This window comes from Cardiocondyla obscurior, linkage group LG05, assembly GCF_019399895.1.
Source record: "Cardiocondyla obscurior isolate alpha-2009 linkage group LG05, Cobs3.1, whole genome shotgun sequence".
NCBI lineage: Eukaryota > Metazoa > Arthropoda > Insecta > Hymenoptera > Formicidae > Cardiocondyla > Cardiocondyla obscurior.
In genome coordinates, this window is record NC_091868.1 from 6,422,917 (window position 1) to 6,438,046 (window position 15,130).

Below are 15,130 nucleotides of genomic sequence, written 5' to 3' on the forward strand. Positions count from 1 at the left end.
TGGTCATTAATTCGCCTGTCCCAAGTGTAACAAGCTCTCTATTTGCATCCCCATTTTTTTCCCTTCTTCGCGTGACTGGCGGCGAAGAGACACGCGATGGGACATCTCTCAAAGTTCCTTCAGATTTTAGAGTTGCGTCGAAGTTGGAATTGTTAAGGTTGGTTCGTTTGCCGCAGTCTTGGCGCGGGAAACCGTAAAATTACATGAACAGCGTGCAAACTTTGGCTCCTATGACATAATTATTGACCTACAGCTTCCCATGCAACGCATTCCGGTCGAGAACCTAATTTCATACGTTTTCTTTTAACATGCCTGCGCCGACGTGTAGAGCGAGCCGTATCTATATAATAACTGGTCGAATTCCGGTAGTGGCCATCCCTGACGAACGGTAGCCTCTAATCAACCTAATTTCGGGTTCCTTTTCTTCAATGTGGGCTAACATTGGAATTATTTGGTAATTGTAATGGATCGGAATGTTGCGCGTTCGCTCTTTAAAAATCGGTGTCTGTAAGCCCGCTCCAGCATCCCGTCGATATTACTATTGCGCGACTTACTTTTTCTTTTCCCCCTTATTCACTCCATCTCTTTGCCCACTATTATCGTGCCGGTTGTGAGTTTGATTTTTTTAGACATATTATTACGATCCTCCGTCACGCCTCGACGAATAAGAAAGAGGAACGCGCATACTTTACGCACGCGGGATTTTAATTAAATGAAAATTTCGTATCGGTGTTTTCTCACGGCAAACAAATTAAGGGAAAGGGAAGTTGTTTTCGCGAATAACTTTTCAATTTCATACCCTGCGCCTTCTTGGCAGTCGAGCAGACCTCCACGAAATTATCGCCAAAGCCTCGAAGAACAGAATTTGCATAACGAGCGAAAGAGGGACAGGAGGGGAGGGGGGACTATTTAGATGACGATACGATAGCGGTCTACTTACGATAAAGTTATTCGCGAAACAATTGTTATCGCGATTGTTCTTCGTGTAATTTCGCTCCGGCAGTAATGTGCGCCGTCATTTCGGGAAATGTTCCCTCCCGCTTCTTGCCGCGTCGCAGGCTGCCTTAAAACTTTTAGGAGCCCAATACCCCAGGCGGAGATCTCCCGGTCGCTCGCTCGGGGTACTCCAAGTAATAATCGGGCCAGAAGTAAACTAGGTCCACGCCGTATCGGACAGAAGTAGGGAGCACCCGATGTAGTTCAGCCGGTCGATTTAGAAGCGCCTTGGGGGCGTATAACCGGCGCGGCGTTACGCTCCTACAAGCCGAACCACTCCAGTCGCCTATTCGATATTCAATATACCGCGGCGAAATTGTCGCCGCCGCCCGGTACGCGATAAAGTACGGCGATATAAGTGATCGAGAGAGAATTCGCGACGGGCTAATGCGCGCGTAGCACCAGCACCGAAACGCACCGTCGTTGGTCGCGTGAGTCACGCGCTAATTAAAAGCAATAAGGACGACGTAACTTTCACAATCTCGGCGATCTTCTCTCGTTCTTTTTCACGCAACAGTTGCGCGAGGTGTTGCTTGACAAGTAAACTTATTTTTGTAGTTTGTTTCTGTTAAATGCAACCGCAGAATACGAAAGGAGCTTCAATTTGGCGTAATGCATATAGCACTATTTTTTTTTTTTTGTTTTTTTTTATAAATATTTTATAACAAGAGACTTTTATGGTAATAAACAGTGAGATTAATTCGGAGTTGCGATTCGACAAACCGCTGTCCGTAATTATGCGCCTGAAATAAGAGGATGGTAGCGCACCGAATGAATAAGTAATAGAAAAGGTATAGGGTCTCGCGCATTAAATAAAGCTCGAGATAATGGCGGAATGTAATCGTCCCTTTTCATCGGACTCATAAATCAGCGTCTCGCGGTACGATGGTATCGACGAGCTATAAAACATATCGGCGGAATGCGCGTTTGCTTATTATTATCGCTAAATAATCGAGTGGCTTTCTATGATTTGTTGCGATGTCCACTTAACCTTCATAAATCCCTGGGCCGGAGCGAAAGGATTATTCTAATAATAAACGGTTTATGCTTTGCAACGCTAAACTGGCACTGTGACAAATAAATTTTGCGTCCGCGTGACGCTCAGCTATAATGATTATTCGATCTTGAATATTTATACACGTCCGTCGACATAGGTGTTACTTTACGATCGATATATTTAGAACACAATTATTTGTTTATTAATAATTTAATTTTTATTTAATTAACATTGTCCGTCATTTCTCAAGACACGTCGAACGTCGAACTCATTGAAATTACCCTGGCCTTAAATGATTCGTCCCAGATTATTATCGAGAGTAAATCGTTAAGATGTTTTTAACGACCGAAAGGGTCAGTCACGACATCGAGTTTCACGGGGCTTCGGTGAATTTAGCGCAAGGAGCGCGACATTGCGTACCGATGAAAAAAACATGAACCGCCCGATGTCCTCGCTGCGAAACTGAAAAGATCGGACGGGGACCGTCGCGGAAACGTCGCCTTTTCCCTAGAACGCCGCGCCGTTTGTGGTTTACCGATGGCAGGGCGAAACGATCGCAACGGCTAGGAAATAGCTCGGCAAATAGTGCGGCTACCCTCGTTAACTCGATTTAATGGCGCGTCGTTAGCGGTCGTATACGCCCGTGACCGCGCTCGGGCGCAGCGATGACCATAAAAAAAGGTGATGCACTCGGAAATTTGGGATACGGGGAATCGTTAACGGCTTTCGGAATCGGGATGGCGACCGTGTTATTGTGCCTTACGGTTCGCCAGACTTGGGCGCGCGCGATGCCTATAAAGGGCGATAACGCCCAGGATTGCCGGCGTAAAACTCCTCATTTCGGCCTCAAATATAACTCAGTTAACCCCGATCTTCTTAATTATTGTTGCTCGCGTGCGGCGCCGGTTGCCGGCATTATGCTCACGGCATCTGCATCGAACACGGCACTTTACTGGAGCTGATTGTACTAGCGGGGGTGCGATCTTTGCCTCAGGAAATGAGGAAGAGTAATTTTTTTCGAAAGACTATAATTTTTATCATTCTCGGATGGTTGACAAATAAAGTTCTGCAGTGAAATTTATCGCGATTGTACGCGATTGATTTAAAAGCGATTACGCAACGGGGGTAAAGTAAAATAAATGAAACGAGACTTTTACGTAATGCGAGTGGAAAGCAGTAAATTACAGAGGAGGCTATTGAGGTTTATTATTTTATACGTAACGTTGTTATTCAAAATTGGAGACAATCGTTTTACAGTCCCTCGCGCATCTCATATCAATGTATATTGTACTTGCATCGCATCAAGATGAATTTATATGTTACAATTGACTATTTCGCATAGTCAAGACTACGTTGTAACGGTATTTGCATCTCAATCGATGAATTTCAATCTTCGTTGGATAGCTCGTAGCCGGGGCTATTGTAATTTCGGAATTGCCAGATGTATTTCAAAGGGATGCGATCATGTAACTAACCCTTCGAATATAGTATATATCGCGTCGTGCTATATTTTTAGGCACGCACATTCGTTGAAATCGGTTTGAGATAATAACGTTGTGCGCGTTTTGTATACATCGGCAGATGAAGAGGCGGAATATTTTTCTCGATGGCGGTGCGCTAATAAAAATTATATAGAATTTAGAAAACGGAGATGACACTTGGCACTTTAAACTATATTTCCGCCCAAGTCAGATTTTATTCCGTCACGTGTAGCCGGTAAGTTCGCCCGCGGAAGAGAGACGGCGGAAATGCGAATCTCAGATTGAAAAATTCCATCTCTCGGCGCAGTCGGCTCTAAATCCCCGTGAGCCGGCGCAAAAATTCTCCGCACTTCAAACGCACCCAGATTAAACCCGTCGCGTAGCTTCGACGATTACACACCGCCGCGTCGCCGGTAACATGGGAGACGAGGGGCGGCACCCTCGTGTCTTCGTCCTCGTCGGCGAAACGAGGCTTGCGAGGGATGAGCGAGCACACGAGAAGACCCGGAACGCGTTTTCTGCTCCCCCTTGCCTCTATTTCTCCCAAACGCCGCATCGGGCCCTTCTCGCGAAAGTGAAATAGGCGACAGTTTCAATCTGGTGGTCCAATTTTGCGGGAGTCGAGTGGAAACGCGCATCCATCTTGTGTGTGTATATGTCGACGTTCGTATTCGCGATCGACACGTGCATTTAATACTCGTAGCGAGTAACGCGACTAATTTCGTATTCCTGCAGGTAGGCTCGTATTCCGAACGGCGTTCGGTGCGATAGTAACCTCGACATTCTTGGGTGCTCGACTTGGCATAGATATAAACTTAGTTGAAAAAAAAAAAAAATTAAGAGAAAAAGGAAATTTAAATTCTACAAGAGAAAAAATCCTTAGTTTTTTTTTGTTCTTTTTCGAGCTTATTTCGTTTCGAAAGATTGATAAGAGCTGTAGAAACACGAAATGTTTAAAAGTCATGTGGCTGAAAGCCACTCCGGGCGAGTCGCCTCGTAATGCTGAATACATGAAAACGCCAACTGAATTTAAGCGTCTAACTGCCGGCTATCCGTCGACGAAGCACGGCTTGACTCGGTTCCGCTTGCAAGCGCACGAACTACACGTGCAAGATGCAAGAGCGTTGCGGCCGATGCGGCGCGGTGCGCACACGCTCCGGCCAAAGTTCGTGGACCGTATTCGCGGATCCTCATTCGCGCGGACGGCGTAGAGATGTATTATGAATATTCAATCTGATATACTCGGCATGGCCGCACACGAATCCATTATTCATTTTTGTAGCGACATCGGCCCGGGCTTCCGCGCCAAAATCGGTCTGGGACGCGGGAGATGAATGACGGAACGGCGAAACAAAGACTCGCTTTCCAGAAAATACAGACGGAACGACTCGCACGAATAAGAAACCGCGAGGAACTCTTTCAGTATAAAAATTTCCGAGACCGCTTCTAAGATATTCGCGCTGATTGTTCAATTTGTTTCAAATGCGCCATAGTTAAGGTAACTGATTTATTTTAAAGCAAATAAAAATTTAAAAAACCTTATCATTCCAGAAGTTGAAGGAAAATCGGATAAGTTTTTGTCGAATAAAATGTAAAAAGAATGTATAGAATTCGCTCTCCGGCTCTCTCTTCTTTTTTTTTTCTCTCTTGTCGAGCCTCATCAGCGCCTTTTGCATCTTCTTCTACCGTCTCTACTCTGCTTTCTCTTATAGGCTCACTCAGGGCCTATCTTCCTTTCTGTCGACATCCTTCTCTTCTTCTTCTTCTTTTACGTCTCCTTTTCATTCTTTTGGTTCCTTCGGATATTCCTTGTGGTCTTATTCGGACGCGCGAAAGAATGCGCTGCGCTCGGCCTAATAACCCCTTCGAAAGGGACGGGCGGAGAGCTCCGCTTACGCAACAGTCTGTGGCCGGATTTTCGGAATTCCTGGCCGCGCGAAGCGCGTCGTGGGTCTCCCGGTGGATCTCGATTGCTTCTGAATTACTGACATTTCAAACAAACGATGTCGGAATCGCGGACTGACGTCGTCCTTTTATCGATGAGCAACGATACGCGAACGAGAGTTGGTCCCAGACAACGTCGATTTGGAATTTCTCTCTTTTGGCCTTTAAATTTTTTTTTTGTTTTTTTTTATTTTTTTTTTTTTTGTTTAAATAGACTGGGTATTGTTTCACTTTTAATTTTTGATATAAAAAAATATCATCGCTTGGCAGTAAACTTTTGCATTAAACCTTTGTTGAAATAAAACTGTAACGAACGCTTTCATAATCGTTATTCAACGTTCGTCAAAATTCTCGCCAATGTTGAATAGTCATATAATAATGTTTTACGGCTATTGACACTTCGATTACGAAAAATAAACCAGGGATTTTTTTTTTAGACTCGTCTTCTATCCGCGATGTATTTGTACTGGCGTGCGATAAATTGACACGAAGAAATCAGAGGCATAGCGAGACGGCGCGGTCTCTGCAATTTCCTGCGTGACGGATAATATATTCCGCGTGCCGCGGTACGAGGTATCGTCGGTGATCGCGGCCTCTCGTAATGTCCCGCAATAATCTCAATTTACTTCGTAAATGCAAGGGCGCGCGTTCAAAGGGACACGCGCGTTCGCGCGTCTAATGAGCCTCGGATAATCGTCGCGCGCCCTTCCACGACGCACCCCTCGCCTATCGCGGAGATCGATCTTTTCGCTATCTACGGACGCAATCGCGAAGGGCGACCGAGTCGGTACTTGGCGGACTTTTCGCCCCGCGAGTACGTGCGGGTACTCCGAGGCATCTGCAACGGCGTTATGCAGATTTGCCACGCCGGAAGATAATCGGCGTACGACGCGTTGCCGATCGCGCGTCTCATGGGATGTGGATTACGCGTGCAGTCTTGAAAGTATCCGAAACCTGATGAACCATCGCATATGGTTTCGCTGCAACGCGTATAAGAACAATCTCTCTGGCGCGGAGAGGAAAAAGAGCCCGGGAGTATATTCGGCGAGCAGGACGAAAAACTGGAATTTTTTAATCAAGAGTTTTCTTTTTTCTCGATTGTGATTTTTATTGTAAATTGGCAATACATATACTTGATCGCTAACTAAGTGTTTCGCTTTGTTCTAGGTAAGTTGTGACCGGGGAACCGCAATCGACCTTTGGATAATAATAATTCGGCGGTAGAGCTCAGAATGACGTTCAGATGCATGCCGGCCTTTCAGACCCTCGGAGGCGGTGACTGCGGCGCATCTTGGGTAAGTGCGTTGCGCTTACATAAAAGAATGTTGCTGCAATCGCGATTCACTCACGAGCGAGTCGCGAATGAACGCCTGATGGCCCTTTCTTCCGCGGATTCATAAAATGCCCGCGCATCGCGTCGATATTCCGCTGGCTTTGACGCTCTTTGACATCTTCGTCGCCGCTTTTTTCCCCGCTTCCTCTGTCCCGCGCGCCGCGTGGCACGCCGCGGCAAACGCCAATAAACCGCACGCGATACAAAGGACCGGTATCGCCGATATTTGCGCGGGCGTTCGTTTTTATTCAATTAATAGTCTGTCAAGTTTTTTCAAAGCGTTGCCTACCGGCTTCGCGTATCGAGCCTTCGTAATTTTATCGAGACTCCCTCTGAAATGCGCGGCGATATATTTTTACGCGTATCCGACGATACCAGCGAGTTTCCGCTATCAGAAACTCTCTGCCCGCACGTCGAAACTTTTTTCATCATGCCGGAAATGTAAATTATTTAATTACCGTCGAATGGCCGGGGTAATGGGCTGCCTTTTGTATTTTCAATGACACGCGGTTAAACTAATAATTGATGATACGACTCTACCGTCATTAACGTAATAATTTCGCGAAAGGCATTAACGGAAGCTGTCAAGCTAAAAGAATCAACGTGTATGCTGATCTAAATGCACTTGTTAGACATTCCTGTCGGGATGTCTCCGAAGTTGCGGCAGAAAGACGTGAGCTTACGAACTCGCGCTGTAAAATTTGGCCCAGTCTAGACGTATCGATTATATTACTCTTTCGCGCGAATTTTCGAGCTCGCACCGAACGCTCCGGACTGATTTACAAAGAAATAACATTGAGCTGATGTTACAACAACAGCGAAAATTGCCGGGAAGTTGTAGGGAACGCGAAAACGATGCGCCGAATCGCGTGGGGGTTAATTACTAAACCCGCGTTTTAAAACAAACGCACGGAAAACGCGGCGTCTCGCATTTTTCATCGAAAATTGAGTTTTTGCGGATTCACGTCGTAAACAACGCTCCTCTTCTCTACGAGCAGGATTTGGGAACGCAAACGCGTGATTGATCTCGGGCGATTGCAAATTCTCGCCGTGGCGAATCGAGCGGCGAAAATCATCGCGTGTACTCCGATTTTCTCGCGAAATCCGGAGGAGAGACGACGGAGGCCATTTGTTTTAGGTAATAATGCGGCGCGAGCCTCCCTTTAATGCGCCTACGCGGCTTCAAACTTGGTACCGCGCCGCGGCGGATCTGAACCTTCCTTTTTACTCTCATTCCATTGTTATTACTTTGTTCCCTTTCTCCCCTCTTTCCGAGACAAGTAAATAACTCCTCGTCGTTTACTTACCCTACCCCCGAGTTTATAATGGAAATTATCTTATTTGTGTTGGAGTCTCGTTTTAGTCCTCGCAAAGTCCAAGCTCGTCGACGGTAGAAACGATGTCGGGGTATAAAAAAAAAAAAAAAAAAAAAAGAGAGAGAGAGAAAGAAGAACCGGGAGAAAATAAGGGGAGGAAAAGAGTAAGAAGAAGGATTTACGCGTTGGGAGCGAAAGAGAGAATAGAAAGTAAGCGAGGAAGTCACCGACGGAGAGTGACGATGGAAGTGGAATAAAGGGAGGATAGGACGGCGGGAGCTCGGCAAAAAGAAAAAAAAATAATAATAAAAAAATCGTTATACTAATGCTCCGACTCTCTGCTTCATCTTGCGTTTTATTTCGGAAAGAACGATCTCAAGGCGGAAATTCTGGAATATCTGCCGCACAAAGTATTACGCCGGTAAAATTCGCTTCTTATTGCTCATTCGCGAAAGTATAACGCGAACGGAGATCCGGCATTCAGTCCCGTCTTTAAAAAGACCTTCTCGTCGAAATTGTACTACGCTCAAGTCGCCGGTATAAATCGCGCATTGACGCGCTGCGTTACGCTGCATTCGGAAGATGAATTACTGATCGGCGCGCCAGGACGTCGCGCGATTCGCAATACAAATGATCGTTATTGTATTAGTTTCATTCACCCAGCGAGGGGCTAACCAATATACCCCCCGTATGCCGATCGCATATTACAAAACAGGCGGCATAAACGCGCCGATCCGCGCGGCCGCCGCTTTCGACGTCCGATTTTTACGGGACGGCGCGTGGATCGTTAATAATGCGGCGGTAGGATTTTTCATGGCGTCCTAACCGGCGGATTTGCCGATTTCGTTTAGATTTCGTCTATATTTCGGATAAGTCTTATATACATATATATGTACGTACGTTTTTTTTATATTATACAAAATAAATTGATTGCACTCGCGGTTCCTCCTTTGTTTCCAGTTTCCGTCTCGTTCGTGTCCGTCTCCGCGAGAGAGATTGTTTCGTCTGAAAACAATCATGCCGCAGTCGATTTTAATTTTCAAAGCAAACAAGGCGTTATCACCCACGGCGGATCGTCCTTTCTGCTTCATTCTTTCTTCGACTCGTCGACGTATTTAAATCGAAGCGAATGTTTTGCGCAGACAAGATTTTCTTCACTCTAAGATTTTAAGAACGGTCGGCCTGTCTCGTATTATCAATACACAATCTCCACTTTGATTATAAGCTTTTCTTTTTTTGTTCAATTGCGATTGTCATAAATAATATTATAGCGGCCGTTCGTTACGTAATTTTTATGAAACTTGAGCGGACGGTATTTTGCTTCGAGCTTTTTCCTTTGAATAACGAATCTAATCTTGGCGGAAACGACAATGTTTTTATTCGATTAACATGGGAAACGTCGGGAAATGACAACTTTAAATTATATTTTAATAGGTTTCGCAGTCCTCTACTATTCTAATGACGTATTTATTCAGGAATTGATGCATTGACATTATAAAAAAAAACAGAAAAAAGAAAAAGAAACGAAAAAAAAAAAAACAAAATACAAAATACAATCTTAATCTGAATAAATTTACGCTTTTCTCTAATTACTCTTTTTGTATTGTAAACTTATCGAAATACGATTTACTATATTATAGCTTCCTACTGCCGATTATAATATTTCTTATAACAACCAAAGGAAAAGATATCGCGGTTTCGCGTAAAATCCTTTGAGATTTCTCTAGCCCTTGCACGAAAGGTGTACAGGATATGATAAATAAAGGTAGAATAAAACATAAAAAAAAAATTAAATAAAAAGATAGTCTGCGCAGAGCAACGCGAGAAGTTTCGAGTCGTGTGCGAGATCGCGGCTTTGAGATTAGATCGTCAGCGAGCACGGCTTGGACGTCGCGAGGCGTAGCCACGCCGCGTTCCAGCAACGCTAATGAATGGCCAGGCTCGCAGTTTCAGTTTGCCGCACGCGGCTATCTCGCTAACCATTCCCCCGGTCGTTCTTCTAGTTCCTCGCATCCACCATTCGCCGCGGCGCGGGCGAATCGCACGTAAAACGGCGCGTCCACACCTGGCAATTACAGAGATACGAGGGGGGACCCACCTACTCCGCCGCGGTCGCTTCAACTTAACGGGGCCGGCTCTCTCCCCTACAAGTTTTCATTATTAATTATCAGGTCGCCACTATGTTATTAGTGCACTAGAAGAATCCCGCCCGCGATCCGAGACGCAACGCTTAAAACGCCGCTCTGCCACCGACAATGCTTTAACGTATCTATTATAATTTGGAAAAGCACAATTGACATTCGAATAATTTATCTCCGCGCCGTTACTATTAATTGGTCCAAAGTATCGAAAAAACCATTAAATTGCGTTACGTTCTGAGAAATCGTGTACCTAACACGTCGCCGATGTTCGCTATTAGTAGTGTATAAAGTGTACGGTAAATTATGGGAGATAACGTTATCTGCACCGCGTTTCCGGACAAGCAATAGCCCACACGCTCCGCGATACTTCCAAACTTTATTAATTAATTGTGTCCGATTGCGAGCTGCGAAAATGGAATAATCGACGTTAATCAAATTAATATTAATTAACAGTAGGTTACATTTGGGTAACTATTAATTAATTTATTGATAAATGTAAAAATAAATCTTTCGCAATTAACAATTATTTGCAAGGAATAAAATTCTATTTCTCGATTGTCACTTTTAAATTGTATTCGCAAGTCGTGCGCAGTATTTTAATTATTTCAATCAACCAGCGGGCCTAACCAGGAGGCAAACGTCTTATTAATATCTTCGATGGGTCCGTGAAAGGACGCGCGACTTCTAGTTACGAGGCGCGAATCACCGGGTTAATTAGGGAGAAAGCAAGCGTGGCGGCGCGGAATTCTTTCCGGATAGCATGCGCGCTGATGCGCGTTCACGTGTGCTCATTAATGTTTTTCCGCGACAAAAACGAATTGCGGCACCGCGCGACGGGCGACCCGGGTAAAGGAAAAGCCGCGGCTCGTCCCCGTTCTTCCTTTGGCGAAGCGGGCCGGCTTTGTGAGGCGGTCGCGGCCGTTTGTGTACACGCCGGTGCGACAGTGCAAGAGTCGATCTCCGACTCGCACGGCCGTGAAACAAAGCGCTTCTCGCTGGCAAACGAGCCGTCCGGGACCCCGAGGGGCGGCGAGTATTTCACCAGAATTTACGTTGCATTTCACGCTGCTAATACTCCCGTGGTATAATTATAATTAGCGGGCTACGCCCTTCACACCGCCCCCTTCGAAAGCCCGTTGTAGATATACCTGGCGTGTGTGCATCCTTCACCTTGATATCCACTTGGACCCGCTCGTGGGCACGCGTGTGCGTGTGCACACGTACACGGGTTACATTTCTGCCTATTGCCGTATTATTAAATAACGTTAAGACGAGCGAGCCGCTCGAAGGGCAGTCCTCGCGGCGCGGCCACGTCGTTTTGCAAATTTTTCTGCATATCTTATACGCACTTTGCGCGGCCCGTCTAGGCATCCGGGCGCCGAAGGTTGAATTACTCGAGTAATGTCTAATGTCGGGTGTTCGGACGTCTAGGTACGTAAGATTTCACGTTCGGTTAGTCGACAAAGATGAACAGCGACTCGAGCTAGGGCTATTAATAATTCAATGACATTTCGAACATTCCGGGGACCGAGATCGTCGGGTTTGAATTAAGAGTGAAGCACCGGCACTCGAGGAAATTGCCATCTCCGGCGGTAAGATCGCGACGGCTTCGCGTGCGGAGGAACGCGGCTCCGGTAATACTCTAATATGAGCGTAATATGCGTTTCGACCGTGATCTCTCGGACGAAGCGCGTCAAGCGGCTCCGACATGCTGCCCCGCCAACGATGCCGACCCGGCATTAAAGATCATAGGCAGATCCTGGTCGTTCCAGGGGAACGACGGAGGAGAAGATAGAGGGAGGGTAGGAAAGCAAAGTGGATGCAAAGCACAACCACTGTTCGTCTCTCCATCCGCCACTTAACGCGGTACATCATGCGGCGTGCAGGCAAGAGCTGTGCGCGGGCATGACACCAGCCAATCGCGCAGAATTACGTGGCGAGAGCGAGCGAGAAGGGCGGAAGGGCGCAAGGGTTCCCTCCTGCCTCCTCCTCCTCCCCCGAGGGAGGAGAACAAGGGGAGAAAAAGAGAATGAGGGAGAGCGGAGGGACGCGAGCGAGGAGGGAGAGAAGCCTGCGCGTGCCTCAGGGCGAAGTCTTGGGCCTCGCGTGCCCAGGCATGGCCTCGTCTCACTCTTCGGTCTTCACGGTCAGAGGTCATCCTCCAGCACGAGCCACCTTCGGGTTCTCAACCTCCTGCCTCGCGAAAGTCGCTGTCTCTCACTCGGCTAAACGACCGGTCTCTCGCGCGACGAACCCCTCGCGATCGTAGGCTCCAAGAGTTCAGGAACGCGCGGATCATTACCTAATTTCAATAAGTATATTGGAAGATTAACGATCGCATTGGTCCTAAAAACTTTAGATTTCTCAAATCACCTCTGTATTTTTTAAATTGCCGTCATTCAATTTATTTTTTATTTATCTTCGCTGTTGGTGGGGTTCTAGTTGTTTAGTTATCTTTCAATATGGTATTTTTGTAGTGTTGCATTTTGCACAACAAGTGCGCGCGAGGAACGAAAATTTGATCGCGATAGTATCTTGGCAGAGCCAAGAATTAAAATCGAGATTATCGATCAACGCGAATGGACGTTTAGATTATGTACGAAATCTATTTAAGTTCGCTAAAATAGCGATCGGATAACCATTTATAAATAAATATTTAATCGATTTCTATTTATTCTGTTGCGTGAACTGTAACACAGCTCCAAGCGATTAAATTTTTGGTGTACGTAGCGTGATTTAATTATTTACATTCATGCGTCAAAGCGATACAAAACGTGCTAAAATTATTATTTAGTAGAATCGTAAATTTTTACAAATTATAATTAAAAACAGAATATGTAGACATGCACTTTTACAAATGATACTAGACATTACAGAGCGCATTGCGGTGAAATACACAAATAAAAGTCGCCATCCAGGCGGCCTCGCGCAACTTTGACGTCATGGCTCCCGCATTCCTTTGCCGGCGGTCGAGCGACACGCGGTTAGCGTACAGAATAATAAAAATTAGGCCGTAATTCAGAGATGGGCGATAAACGTCGGACTACAATAGAATCACTACGTTTCATTTTTAAATAGAAATATGTAAAATATAGAACAGAGAGTGATAAAAATATATAAGTAAGTATATAAATATAAAAATCTAAATCTAAATATACGGAGTGGTTTTCGGTCTAATAATTTAATATTGTTAGAAATTTAGATAGAGAATCAAATTTCTCTAATTAAGTATCGATGTGCAATCTGAAATTACATTGAAATTGACGAAATTGTTTCTTTCCGAGAAAATAAATAAGCGGCTCGATCGTTAATCGCAAAGGGAGTTTTCTGCGGGATTGTAATGGCAACGACTGCCGCGCTAAGTCGAATAGTTAACGATCAGTTCGTTGGATACTCCTGGCATTTTCTGCCTCTCCACGTGAGAAACGGAAAACCTTTAGCTTCTGTCGCGGACGAAACGCGTGGTGGTCGTTCGCTTTGGCGGCCTTACTCGCGAAGGTGACAGCCCTTCTACACGCGCTGCTTTCGCCTCGCGCGTACTTGCTAATTGAGACGGATGCGAAATTTGCGTAATTACTGGTTCCGAGTGGTTGAAAAACCACGGGCAACAGGCCCACTTTTGGACACTCGGCCACCTCCCCGATTCGCGGTAGTTTGTTCGAACTGGTGGTCCGAACGTGTCACGAGACTGAGAACAAACTTCGTCGTTAAAACCCGAGAGTATTTTCTACACGCAGGTACATTTTATTGGTTTTGCGCGAATAATATTCTTTTTTATTACCGCTGAAGTAACAATTACGTTTGCGAACAGTTTTCACTCTTACGTGTTCGTGACTAATTTTTTTCTCTTTTTTATTTTTCTCTTCTCGACTTTTTTTTTCATTTTTTCAACGTTGCGTGTCGGAGGTGTCGGAGATCAAGAAGCACTTAGCGCCTAGCATATGAATATTGTTAAAGAATAATTTATGACTTTCGACATTAGATTATTACACTTGATTACCGCTGACTAATCTCGCGTTGTGGTTTCTACGAATGAAGATCGTATCTGTTACAGGTATGGAATAAACATTGTTTCGCTAAACGCGCGAGGTTACGGCGAGTTTAATATGTTTTTAATTGCTATCGATTCTCGCGGCATAAGAGATAATGAATAAATTCGCGTGACGTTTTGAAATTTTCACCGCTCGACGGGACCACGCAAGTTTCTGACGAATGCTAATTTTTCTGCCACGCGTCCGCTATTCTTTCTTCGCCGCTTAGACCAGCGAAGACGTAAAGTTATCAGGGAGATCATAGCGATTGATAGACAGAAAAACAGAAATAATAGTAATTACGGCGCGTTACAAAGCGAGTCTCTCGCAAAGAGCGCATTAAGCGGTTTCGAAAGATCCGCGCGCAACAATCATTAACAAAAGTCTTTATAAGAGCCCGTTCGCACAGGATCGAACGGCTCATTCATTTTGCTTAATAACCACAAATTATAGGTTATTGCGACTTCATGGCCTACAACTTCTATAGATTTAAGTGAGGTAATGTGGCATTCCGCAACCTTGACGGCATCTAACACGCGCTTCGAATTCTCGTCGATTTATATTCCGGGCGAAACAACGAAATTACGAGCGCCACTTTGCTCTCGATGCCAATCAAGTTAAATAATCTGGAATTCCAAATCGGAATCGGGAAAAATACGATTATCGCGACGATCTTCATTAGCAGCTTTTTAAACAGTCTCCTTTTTCACTTTATTTTATTTGTATTAATTTATTTAATAATATTCGATTTATATTAATTCCCGAAAAATATTTATAAAATATATTAGTATATTTAACTATAAAATTTTTTCTGTCTAACGTTACGTTCTTAATATTTATTTAATTGTCGTTAATAATAAGGAGGAAACGTCTTGTACTTTTTATACAAAC

At 45.0% G+C, this 15,130-nt stretch overlaps 1 protein-coding gene across 5 annotated transcripts in view; it reads left to right on the plus strand.

The window, feature by feature from the left end:
* The window catches only part of Tfap-2 (transcription factor AP-2), a 202,420-nt gene that overhangs the window by 115,298 nt on the left and 71,992 nt on the right, over window positions 1–15,130 (plus strand). The window contains exon 2 of one of the 5 annotated variants that reach the window (XM_070657080.1): window positions 6,586–6,713. The exons of the other annotated variants lie outside the window; for them this stretch is intronic. Within the exon in view, the coding sequence (XP_070513181.1) occupies window positions 6,651–6,713 (63 nt within the window). The 5' untranslated portion in view covers window positions 6,586–6,650. The remainder of the gene's footprint in view (window positions 1–6,585; window positions 6,714–15,130) is intronic. 5 annotated transcript variants of the gene reach the window in all.